At 34.0% G+C, this 12,786-nt stretch overlaps 1 protein-coding gene across 8 annotated transcripts in view; it reads right to left on the bottom strand.

Annotated features, from left to right (window-relative positions):
* Nucleotides 1–12,786, bottom strand: part of ANKRD42 (ankyrin repeat domain 42) — a 108,189-nt gene that overhangs the window by 35,076 nt on the left and 60,327 nt on the right. For 7 of the 8 annotated variants that reach the window (XM_074304574.1, XM_074304580.1, XM_074304576.1 and 4 more), the window contains 2 exons: nucleotides 12,491–12,691; nucleotides 9,605–9,730 (listed from right to left, as the gene is read on the bottom strand). In XM_074304574.1, the coding sequence (XP_074160675.1) occupies nucleotides 9,605–9,730; nucleotides 12,491–12,691 (327 nt within the window). Of the gene's footprint in view, nucleotides 1–719; nucleotides 1,124–9,604; nucleotides 9,731–12,490; nucleotides 12,692–12,786 lie in introns of those variants that run through there. The other variant, XM_074304581.1, reaches the window with a different exon arrangement.

Below are 12,786 nucleotides of genomic sequence, written 5' to 3'. Positions count from 1 at the left end.
CACAATTAGAATCACACAAGACCTAGAAGTGGATACTTTAAAATAGGGCTTCCTAAATTTTTTCTACCCATGATTCCTATTCATGCAAGAAATTTTACATGACCTTGGGTATATATATAGTTATAAAAATAGGTATGCAAATCAAATATTTACTGATAATAGACCAATATATAGAGCAAAGAATATGAAAATCAACAAAATTAAAATATCAAAATAAGCGCAAAAGTAGGAATTCCATAAATAAAAAAGAAAATAAATTTGAGAACAAAGACAAATAATAAATGAAACTAATATTTTTAAAAAGAACATTAAAATAAGCAAATCATTAGCTTATTTGATCATAAAAGAAAATATTTAATCATCTAAACTATTTGACACTACTTAAAAAAAAATAGATCAGTTGAACAGATTAGATTAATAAGACTATTAAACACTAAAGACTAATGTATGATAAACCTAAGAATATGAACTATAGAGGAGTACTATTCTCTGACAGGTGTTTCTAGGAAAACTGTAGAGCATCTTGGCAAAAAATAGATTGACATTTACATTTATATCACAATAAGCTATAAACTGATATACAACTTAAATATAAACGTTCTCATCATAAAAACAGGTAGATTAAATCTTTCAAATCTATGATTAGGGGTAAAATTCCTAACCAAGAAAGGAACAAAGTCAGTGAATGAATGAATGAATGGAAAAATGAAGAGAATAAATGCATTGAAAAAAAATTTATTACACATTTTTACTGTAAGCAAATCATTCGGCTAAATGTTAAAGATACAAACAGAAAATGCAGTTTCTGCTCGTGAAAAGCTTACATCCTAATAGGAGAAGTAGCATGTATAGGAGGTTTCAGCTCAAAGCCACCAAAAAGATGCTAATTTAATTTCATTTACTCTGATAAAATTATCTGTTTCTGAAGTTGAGCCATCTGACAATACCAAGAACTTTGGTATCAAGAACTTTCCTTTTTGAGTCTTCAGTTGCTGGGGCTGTAGCACCTGGAGGAGCAGTTGCCAGGCTGCATCTCATAGGGGCTGCTTTCTCAGAATAATGGCAGGAAGAATTGGTATTCCTAAGATACTTGGTCAGGATCTTGAGTTGTCTTCAATGGGATCTGATAGCAGATAGTGATCATGATGATGGTGATGGTGGTTTGACATGCCATAATCATAAAAGATAAAAGAGAATTTCATTTACATAACGTGAAAAAAGTTTTTAATGAACAAAATCAATGAAACTAGTATAAGAAGGGAAATTGTCACTAGAGGAAAATAATCTTTGCACCAAATATCTCTAATAAAAGTCTGATACATAGAGATTTGATACAAATATATAAGAATCAGTTCTATTCCTTAATAATTAAATGGTCAAAGTATACAAATAGATTTCAAAAGAATAAATTCAAAATGAAAAGTGAAAAAAAGTGTTCCAAGTTAGCAAAATTAAGAGGAATGAAAATAAAATAGTTTTAATGTTTCAGCTCATACTTATCAAATTCTCAACGATGATAAAATATGGAAATAGGCAATATTGAAAGAGTTATATGAAGTCACAAATTTAAAATTTATGGAACTCTGAATTTTCTGAATATTCTGGAAAGTAATTTGGAAATATGCAAGAAAAATCAATTTTTTTAAACTTTTTTTTTGGTGTGCAGCAAAAATAGCTTTTGACTCAGTGATCCCACTACTGAGTATATACTCCAAGAAGATAAAAAACAAAAAGGAAGGTCCCATATATAACAAAATATTTTCGACATATTATGGTAACAAAAAATTGAAAACAAAGTATTCATCAATTAGAGAACAGCTAAATATATTATATGTGAAAATAATGGAATTATTATACTGCGTTAAGCATTGGGGCCACAAAGAAAGACAGACCCTGCTCTAAAGGAGTTCAGATTCTAGTAGTGAGGGAAACAATATGCAAACAACTATGTACAATCAAAGTGGATATAGGATAAATTTGAGACAATTGACAAAGGGAAGGTATCAGAATTAAGGAATATCAAGAGAGGTTTCTTTTAAAAGTTAGGATTTTCAGTGAGACTTGAGGGAAGTCAGAGAAATCAGGAGGTAGAAGTAAGAAAGAAGATAATTCTAGATATCAGAATATAGTATTAAAAAAAAAAAAAAAAGAGTGCCTGGAGTCTAGAGATGAAGTATCTAATGTGAGAAAGAGAAAAGAGGCCAAGTGTCACTGAATCATAGGGTGCATAGGGGTGAGTAAGGCATGAGGAGATTGGTAAGGTGGGAGGAGGAAAAGTTATGAAGGACTTTTTTTTCCTAACAGATGATTTTACATTTGGTCCTAGAAGTGATGGGAAGTCACTGAAGTTTATTGAAGAGAAGGATACTGTGGTCAGATCTGTACTTCAGGAAGATAAATTTGAAAATTAAGTGAAGGATGGACCAGAAGACATCTGAGACAAGGAGATGAACCAGCAGGTTAAACCCAACAGTCTAAGTGTGAAGTTGGGCAGCTAGACAGAGTGCTGAACCTGGAGTCAGAAGACATCCAGCCTCATATATGAACTCTGGGCAACTCACTTAATCCTGTTTGTTTCAGTTTCCTCATCTGTAAAATGAGTTGGAGAATAATCTATAGACAGAAATGTCAAACCACTCTAATATCTTTGCCAAGAAATGCTCAAATGGCATCACAAAGAGTCATACATAACTGAAATGAGCCGACAAAATGTGTGAGATGATAAAGGCCTTCACCAGTGTCAGATGAGAGAAGCAGACATCTAAGATATATTATAAAGCTAAAACTAGCAGTACTTGGCAATACATGAGGGATCTGGAGCATGAGAGTGAGTGAGTGGTTAAGGATGATACATACATTTTATTTTATTTTTTTTTTATTATTTTTTATTTTTTTTATAATATTATCCCTTGTATTCATTTTTCCAAATTATCCCCCCCTCCCTCTACTCCCTCCCCTAGATGACAGGCAATCCCATACATTTTACATGTGTTACAATATAACCTAGATACAATATATGTGTGTAAATACCATTTTCTTGTTGCACAATAAGCATTAGATTCCGAAGGTACATGTAACCTGGGCAGACAGACATTAGTGCTAACAATTTACATTCACTTCCCAGTGTTCCTTCTCTGGGTGTAGCTACCTCTGTCCATCATTGATCAACTGGAAGTGAGTTGGATCTTCTTTATGTTGAAGATTTCCACTTCCATCAGAATATATCCTCATACAGTATTGTTGTTGAAGTGTACAACAATCTTCTGGTTCTGCTCATTTCACTCAGCATCAGTTGATGTAAGTCTCTCCAAGCCTCTCTGTATTCCTCCTGCTGGTCATTTCTTACAGAGCAATAATATTCCATAACCTTCATATACCACAATTTACCCAACCATTCTCCAACTGATGGACATCCATTCATCTTCCAGTTTCTAGCTACAACAAAAAGAGCTGCCACAAACATTTTGGCACATATATGTCTCTTTCTGCTCTTTAGTATTTCTTTGGGATATAAGCCCAGTAGTAATACTGCTGGGTCAAAGGGTATGCACACTTTGATAACTTTGGGGCATAGTTCCAAATTGCTCTCCAGAATGGCTGGATTCTTTCACAACTCCACCAGCAAGATACATACATATTAAATCTGAATGACTTGGAATATGGTAATTTCTAGAGAATTATCAGGGAAGTTCAGTTTTGGGGATAAAGAAAATGAGTTTAGTTTCAGACATGTTGAATTTCAGATGTCTGTGAGATAATCCAATTTCAAGGTGTCCAAGAGGCCGTTATACAGGGAAGAGAGAGATTAGATCTAGATAAGTAAACCTGAGAATTGACAATACACAGATGATCATTGAATCTATGAGAATTAATGAGATAATCAAGTAAAACATCGAAAAGAAATGGGCGCAAAACAAAGCTCTAGGGAATATCTACCCTTAGGGAGAATGACTTGGAGGAAGATCCAGAAAAGGAGACCACATTTTCTCAAAGGGCCACTTTATTATATAAGACAGGAATGGAGGGAACAGAGGCAGAAGGCATCTGGGTAATGTGAAATGAGGAGGGGAGAAGAGTGAACTCTCAATAAACAGTCTTAATTCTTTGGTGAAACAGTAGATAAGGCTCTTAGCTGAGGAGGGTTGGTAAGAAGGAGAGTAAGATAAGATAGCTATTGTGGTGACTGGGAAAGTGAGATAATGAGGGAACTTACCACAGTGAGGGCTCAGCTAAAATTATATAACATATATTTGTACTGAATCTAAACAATATGATTTTGTGATTTTTCTCCAGCTTTGTTTGCTCATGAGTTGGAGCAAAGGCAGAAGATGAAGGGAATGATCTAATGCTGAATCTTGGCAGGACAAGATTCATAATAAGAGTATAGAGTTGAACAGGTTGACCAAAAGATCAAGATGGGAAAAGGAGCAAAAAAGTGTAACCAGTGTAGGGTATGGGGCAGAATTGAGTTGTCATGGAACTAGAAGCCATGGAAAGGATGAAGAACAGGCTATACGAAAGGACTATGATAATGACAATCAAAATAACCCTAAAAAACAACCAAATTCCTCTTAGTTGCAAAGAATACTCCACAGAACCAAGGATGTAAGACATATTCTTCCTCTTAGCAGAAACATGGAAGCATTACAGATGTAGAATGTAGCATACACTATTTATTACATTTCCTAACTTTTTTTCTTTTGCTGCAAGAAAAGTTCAAAGGAAGAAAGTATATCATGTACATCAGGATATTTTTAAAGTTGAAATTTTAAATGAAAAAAAAAAAAGAAAAAAAAAACAATTTGTACCAAATTAATCTCATTTCCTTTTCTTATTTTTAAAAGAGGGGCAGACTTAAGAAAAATTCTAAAAAAAGGTCTTTTAGATTTTAACAAAGCAAAACATAGTTTATAAAACCTCTCATATTATTCTTGTGGAAAAGATGGATATATAGTCTATGAAGGCTAGCCAATTGTCTACATAGGCTAGCCAATAGTACAATTACATCAAATCAAAATTTATATAGCACCTTCCATATGCCAGATACTATCTAAACACTCTTATGGAGAATAGGTGCTATTATTATCCTCACTTTACTTGAAGAAACTGAGGCAGACAGCTGTTAAATGATTTGCCCAGAGGATGTCAAGGTCTATTAAGGTTAAAAGGGTACTGAATTTGTCTTTCTGAATTGCCATATTTTCCAGAAACACTGGACCCAGATATGTAGGAGGTTCTGAATGTGTCAAGGGATGAACCTCACCACACCCAAACTGAGAAAATTTGATGTTTGCATCCCAAAATGGACTGCTTGTGTGTCCTTGAGAATCAAGCCAGACAGTATGTACTGGCTTGTGTGGTTGGAACCCTTGAGATAAATAGGCCATAATATCCTCATGGTCTAACAGTTCCCAAAGGAAAAGAATGTGGCTTTTGTGTTACCTTGTTCCTCCGCTTTGAGAGGGATTTTGTCCTTTTCCCAACTTTACAGCACATTTTCCCTCCCATGCCATACACCTTGGGGTGGAAATTCTGGTATCTCCTTCCTTCTTTTGTCCTGCTGTCATAAGCTCGCAAACTTCTATACAGATGGGTTTCACATGCATCTTCATTTTTCTTGAAACAAACTTATTTATTAAATGTTTTCACATAAGTTTCATAAAGTTATGGCTAACTGTTGACATGTCCATAATTAATAAGGGTCTGAAGTTGGATTTGAACTTGGGTCTTCCTGACTCTAAGTCCAGTGCTCTATCCACTGTTCCTTTAGCTGCCTCTAATTCCATGTCCAGATTCAAAGCCTGGTACCTCATAAGCACTTAAGAAATATCTGCTGAGGGATAGCTAGATGGTGCAGTGGATAGAACACCAGCCCTGAAGTCAGAAGGATCTGAGTTCAAGTCTGGCTTCAGACACTTAATACTTCTTAGCTGTGTGACCCTGGGCAAGTCATTTAATCCCAGTTGCCTCAGGGAAAAAAAAAAAATACTTGTTAATTGATCTAAAAAATAGGTATTGATTGTTGTCTACCATAAAATGATGACCATAAGATGATGAAATTTTAAAATTGTGATCTGTATTGATGAAGGAAGGCCCCACAATGGCAAAATCACAGATTCTTGGAAAAAATCAGATTCTTGAATTATTGAAGCAATGATAAGAATCACAAATTTTAAGCTCTGAACTTTCCTCAGAATAACCCTTCAAAAAGGGCAAAGAAAATATTGTAATCCCCATTTTATAGTCAAGGCCATAGGTACTTGAGTTAAGACCTTCTGAATCCAAGACCTGTCCATTGTTTCTTTTAAAATATTTTTAATATGTGTGTTTCTAAAGAATTCTAAGGCCATATGTAGACATTGTGAAGGTATGGTATTTATGATATTTATCATATTCTGCCTTATATTCAAGTTCTCCTGTGTATTTGTTTTTCCCTATCAATTATATTAGCAATAATAGTATTAACAATAATAAAACAGTTCCTTTTTTCAGTAAATCTCCAATAACACTTAAATGCCATTTAGGCTGGGAAAACATAAATTTTTTAATATATACTAAGGAAACATAGAGACTAAAGGCATCAAGCTTGAATCTGGAACATTGAAACAATAGATGAAAGCAAAAAAGATAAATATCTTGGTTATATTTCTAGGTAAGACACATGAAATACAAAAAGATAGCAAGAAGATGGTTATAATTGCTGTATGGTAGGACTCTACTGTTCCACAGTTCCCTTTCATTATCCTGTCTCAAGTTTCCCTAAATTGTTCTGCCTCAGTTTTCCTGAACTGTTCTGCTTCAGTTCCTTTTATTGTTCTGCCTAAATACCCCTGGTTGCAACACCTCCCCTTCCTGCTCATTAGGACAGATAATTAGGGCTGGGCCACTCTGGCATTCCAAAAGATAAAACTCCAGCTGTCCTTAGATACCTAATTGGCATTGTTTACCTCTGTCATTTGTAAGAATTTATGATCCTACCCCCAATCCTGTCAGAACCGGATTGATGGTCCATTCCCACTCTCAGTGCTCAGACTCCACCCCTGTCTTGGTCTACCCCAGTCACTTAGAGTCATTTGTATATATATTTTATGGGAAACACATTCCCTGCTGGATACTTTGAGACATCAGTCCTGGGGGCAACATACCCCCAGCCTAATCTCTTCCTCTCAAATAAAATATTAAAAACTCTCTAATCTCTACCTTATTTCAGTTTCTCCAGCATTACAACTTGTCCACCACAATCCTGATTATGCAGGCCACCTCTGATCTATACTGTCTCCTGCTGATCTTCTATATTTGCCTAAAAATCTTCTCATTATGCCATATTTCCCCACTCTCCATGTGCCAATTGCCCCTAAGCATTTCAACTCTTTCCCTCCAGATGCAGGACAAGTAGACTTCACAAGTAGCAAATCCCCCAGGCCTCATCCAGTATAAGATCCTTATCTTCTTCATCCACACGAACATTCATCAGTGGAGCCCTCTCCTACCTCTAACATAAGGCCTCCTTCCTTCTGTTTCAATCTTTCCTCTGTCCTCCTCAACAATTGCCCTGTAAACTCTTCTCTTTCTGGGATAGAGGTTATTTTCCCCTTGATTTGATCCTAACTCATCACACATTTCTGTCTCTCTGTTCCCTCTCTCTTTTCATATATTTTCCCATGTAATGCAGTCCTACTAAAGAAGCATTCACTATACCAGGTTCTATTCATTTTGTCCTATCTACCTCTTCATTGTTAGCTCTGCCGGATTTCTACCTTCATTCTTATATTCTTGAGTACATTTGGAAAGGAATCTCTTATTCCTTTCTTTGTTGTCACTCTGTTGCTAATAGTATCCTTGATTGTTCATTTATTCATTCCTACTGCAGCAAATAATCTCTTTGTTTCTGGTTTTCTTTATAAAATATTTCAAACTGTTATTGAATGTCCACCTTTTGTCTTGAATGATTAAGCTCAGATTTGCAAATGAGGTCAGCCTGGGCTATATCTTGGGCTTCAATGATCTTTAGAGCACATTATTCCATTCCCTTCCTCTTTTCTAGTGGGTGAAGAATAGCTTTGTGTTAACTGAATGCCCCATTCTTTGTTTTTGATGGTTTTTCTCCCACTAGCTAGTAGGATTTTTCTTAATGGAATGAATTGTTAAATTTAACCACTTTTGGGTCGTGGTGTTTGCAATTCTGGGTTTTTTTCAGAAGCAATTTGTTAATTTTTTCAACTATGATTTCATTTTTTTTTTATTTTCAGAAGTTCTGGGCCGTTCTCTTCTATTAGTAGTTCCTTCATTATGATGTTAAGGCTTTAGGTCTGATTGTGTTCTTTAAATAATCCTATGATCCTTAGGTTGTTTTTATATATCCTGTCTTCACTATTAGTATGTTTTACTGGAATAGTGAACAGATTTTCTTTTAATGGGTTTTTTGTTTGTTTATTTTTGCTTTTTTTTCTTCTAAGCTGTCCTTCACTTCTGGTTACATGCATTCCCAATCTACTGCTCTCTCCTATTTCATTGCACATTACAGTTTTTCTATTCTGTCCACTATTTTTGTTGAGCAGATCATAAATTCTGTTCTCATAATTCTCATTTCTCTTTCAAACCATTTAGGAAAAGCATGTTGTATTTTCATGTTCTCCTCAGATCCCATAGAATCCTCTGCTTCATCAAGTATTGAATCATTTTCCTTTTTTTTTCCCAGTATTTATTTATAGATTCCTGAACTTGTTTATAAGCTCTGGAGGTCATATTTCCTGTTGTTACTGTTTAAGTTCAAGTCTTTAAGTTTTCTTCTTTCTGAAATCTTTGGCAATTTTAGTCTTTTTTTTCCCTTATTTTTCATATCACTAACTTCCTATGTGAGTTTGAAAGAAAGACAATAGCATCCAATTGAAATAGTGACCTAGGCTAGTGAATAGTGAATTATCAATTGGATGCTATTGTCTTTCTTTCAAACACAGACACACAGACACACAGACACACAGACACACACACACACACACACACACACACACACAGTGTGATTCCTATTCCAACTTGCTCAGTTCTCTGGCTTAGCACAAGAAGTTCAAAGCTTTGCAGGACAGTTTTGCACAGCACTGTCAGTTCTCTAGTGTTGGTGTTTCTCAATAGCAGCCGTTGGCAGGTTTTTGCTCCTGAAGGGCAAATTGACTGTCAAGGTCAAAGCAAATCTCAGCAGCATGAAGCTAGGATTTCCATGGCACTAAAAAGAGGGAAAGAAGACTGGAGTCTAAGGATGGGTTTTATTGTCAGCCTATGTTGTACCCTTGAGTCTTCTAGTATAAACTTACTGCTAGTTGTATGAGAAGTAAATAAATGTTTGTTCATAGATATTAAGGTTTGTTTGGTTTTTTAACCTTCTTTTGGATTTTTCACATCATGACTAAATAGGAATACATTTTGCATAACTACAGATATATAACCTATATCAAGCTGTTTGCTAATGAAGATGGAAAGAGGAAAGGGAGAAAACTTGAAATTCAAAAAATTTTAAGCATATGTTAAAAATTGTTTTTATATGTAACTGAGGAAAAATAAAATATTAAATAATTTTTTAAAAAAAGAAATGAGAAACATAATTACTGACCTCTGTGCAGAAGAGTAGATTCATTATCATCATGCTCATTGATGTTAATTATTCCATTTTCCACTAATTTCTTAAGCATCTCCAAATCTCCTTTATAAGCAGCTGTATGACCTGGAAATGCTAAATCTGTAGAAAAAAGTCATAAAATGTCAAGAAAATGTTCAACATTTCAACATATATACATATATAGTTTATATGTATTTGAAACTGTTTATAGAAAGGCAAAGTATAAAATTTTTATATGTACACACATATGGGCTACATAAATACAAAAACTTACTATGGGCTACATGTTATGTATATACACATACACATACAAATACAAACACACAAAAACTTATCCTCTGCCTTTCTGTGAACAGTTTCAAATTTTACCCCTTAATATTATCTCAAATATATCAAACTTTCACATTTGTAATTAATTTAACAAATGTAATGTCAAGCAAAAATTAGTCAATATTTATATAGCAGTTTATAAAATGCTTTATAGTAAGAATTATTAATCCCATTTTACATAGGAGGAAACTGAGTTTCAGAGAGGTGGTGACATCCCAAATCATAGCTAGTTAGTGAAAAAATTGAGACCAAACATAAGTCTTCTGACTCCAAGTTTCAGTATTTTACAATTAAACCATGTGTCTTCAAAGCAATAAAGACAGAATCTTAAAGTTAGAGTATTATTTATCACACACAAACTGTTATGCTTGGGATAATGTCATCATTGGGATAATTCATGTATCAGCACTTCTGATGGCTTTCTGCCATATGTACTCAAGATATCATGAGTACTGAGATCTTGTAAAATGAGAGAAATGGGAAAAAGTAGATTTTCCCTTAACTAGTGAGGGCAACAAACAAAGAAAAAGCACAGAAAACAAAAAAAGGAAAAAAGGGCAAGTTAGACAGCTAGAGAATAATGTACTTTGGGGAAAAGATATATGTACTAAGATTTCTGGTTATATATACAAATCCCTTTTTCTGTTCTCCTTTGCATATGGAAATACATTTGTTGGTGTTTGGATAGTTCGAAAAAAGTTTTTAAAAATAAATCTTAGCTTAAGATTCAGTTAAACCAGAATGTTATAAAAGCATTTGAAGGAGAAATTGGATCACATTTGGAAAATTACATAGTACTTTTCAATGACCTCCAATTGCTCTCTGTCAAAAATACTTATTATTGGACGCTGTTTTATTTATATTAACATAAATATTTTAGATTCTATAAGGATGTAAATCATCAGCATCTTAACAAAATAAAAATTGCAAGTGACCCAAAAGGTAATGGAAATAGACATACTGTGTCTTAAGCAGGCAATACCACCTTACCAATGATTATTTACACACAAGAACTGGAAGAAAAGATGTCATCAATATCAAGTGTTCTTGGAAAAAAAAGAAGTCATTCACTCATATAATAAGAATTGATGGGAAATAAATAGAAAGCCAAATAGTACATTGGAAACATTCAAAGACTCACTAATCATAGCTGTGTTCTGGGCCCTCTTCACTTCTTTCTCTAAACTACTTCACTTGGTAATCTTATCAACTACTATGGATTCAATAAGGATCCCAAAGCTGATGTTTCTCAAATCTACAAGCATACATTGTTTTATTGTACTTCACTTTGCATTTTTTACAAATTGAAGATTCATGGCAATCCTGTGTTGACCGAATGCCATTTTTCCCACAGCATGTGATCACATCATGTCTATGTGTCACATTTTTGTAATTCTTATGTTTTAAACTTTTTCATTATTGTTATATCTGTTATGATGATCTATTATCAGTATCTTGGATGCTATTTTAATTGTTTTAAGGCACCATAATCCATACCCACTTAAGATGGCAAATTTAATTGATAAATGTTGGTGTGTTCTGACTGCTCCAACAATAGGTCATTCCCATCTTTTTCCCTCTCCTCAGATTCTCCATTCCCTGAGACACAATGATATTTAAATTAGACCAATTAATAACCGTACAATGACCTCTAAATGTTCAAGTGAAAGGAAAGGTCAATTGATGTAGTAAACTTCTATTATCTTATTTTAAGAAATTACCACTGTCACCCCAACCTTCAGCATCACTATTCTGCTCAGTTAGCAGTCATCAACATTGAGGCAAGATTCTCTACTAAATGAAAAGGTCAGAACTTGCTGAAGGTCTTATGAAGCATTTTTTAACTATAAAGTATTTTTAAATAAAGTATGTACATTTTTTAGACATAATACTATAGCATGCATAATAGAGTACAATAGAATGTAAACATAATTTTTATATGCACTTGGAAACCAAAAAAAATTTGCACAACTCACTTTATTGCAATATTCAGTTTATTGCAGTGATCTGGAACCAATCCCATATTATTTCTAAAGAATGCCTGTACTTATGAAGCTTACTTATTAATTCTATATAATCTTATAAACTTTGTGACTTCTAGTCTCATCTTCAACAACTTATTAAGTCACCTTAAGTTGGATGTCCAAAAAAAAATAAATTTTTAATTTTAAAAATAAATTATATAAATAACATATATTTATCTTAAACTCAATTACATCCAAAACTGAACTCATTATCTTTCCTCCAAGCCCTCTTCCCCTGAAAACTGCCCAATTACTGTCAATGTTATCACCACTGTCCAAGCTCCCTAGGCTTGAAACCTAAGTATCATCAACTCTTCCCTGTCCTCCACATCCAATATGGATGGATCTTCTATTAAGGATTTAGAGAATACAGACTAAGAATGTGCATAGTGGAAATGAACAGGTTTAGAACTTATACTAATAAAGGGAAACACCACCACAGGGAAAAAAAAAAATCAAAGATCCATCCAAATTAACCAAACCTGGTGTAACGAACTAGAAAATTCTAAATTTATTAATTACTTACTTTCCTGATTGTTTTGATTATCTCCTTCAACTTCATTTCCCTGTATAAACTGTAGAATGTTGTCTTTGAAGAATCTCTGTGCTAGGTCCATTACATTTTCTCCATTATCATTGAAGACCTTTAAGGCCTGTGTCACACTGCTCATTCTACTGAGTAAGAACTTAAAACAGTAAAGGTGACCTTCCATTGCTGCAAAGTGAACTGTCAAATAAAGGGGACAAAGTTAGTATCAAAACTAAATTTTTTGCATTAAAAAGTAACCATAATATACCAGTTTTCACTTTCAAAGGACTGCA

This window comes from Sminthopsis crassicaudata, chromosome 3, assembly GCF_048593235.1.
Source record: "Sminthopsis crassicaudata isolate SCR6 chromosome 3, ASM4859323v1, whole genome shotgun sequence".
Lineage (NCBI taxonomy): Eukaryota > Metazoa > Chordata > Mammalia > Dasyuromorphia > Dasyuridae > Sminthopsis > Sminthopsis crassicaudata.
This window is presented reverse-complemented; position numbering and strand designations above follow the sequence as displayed.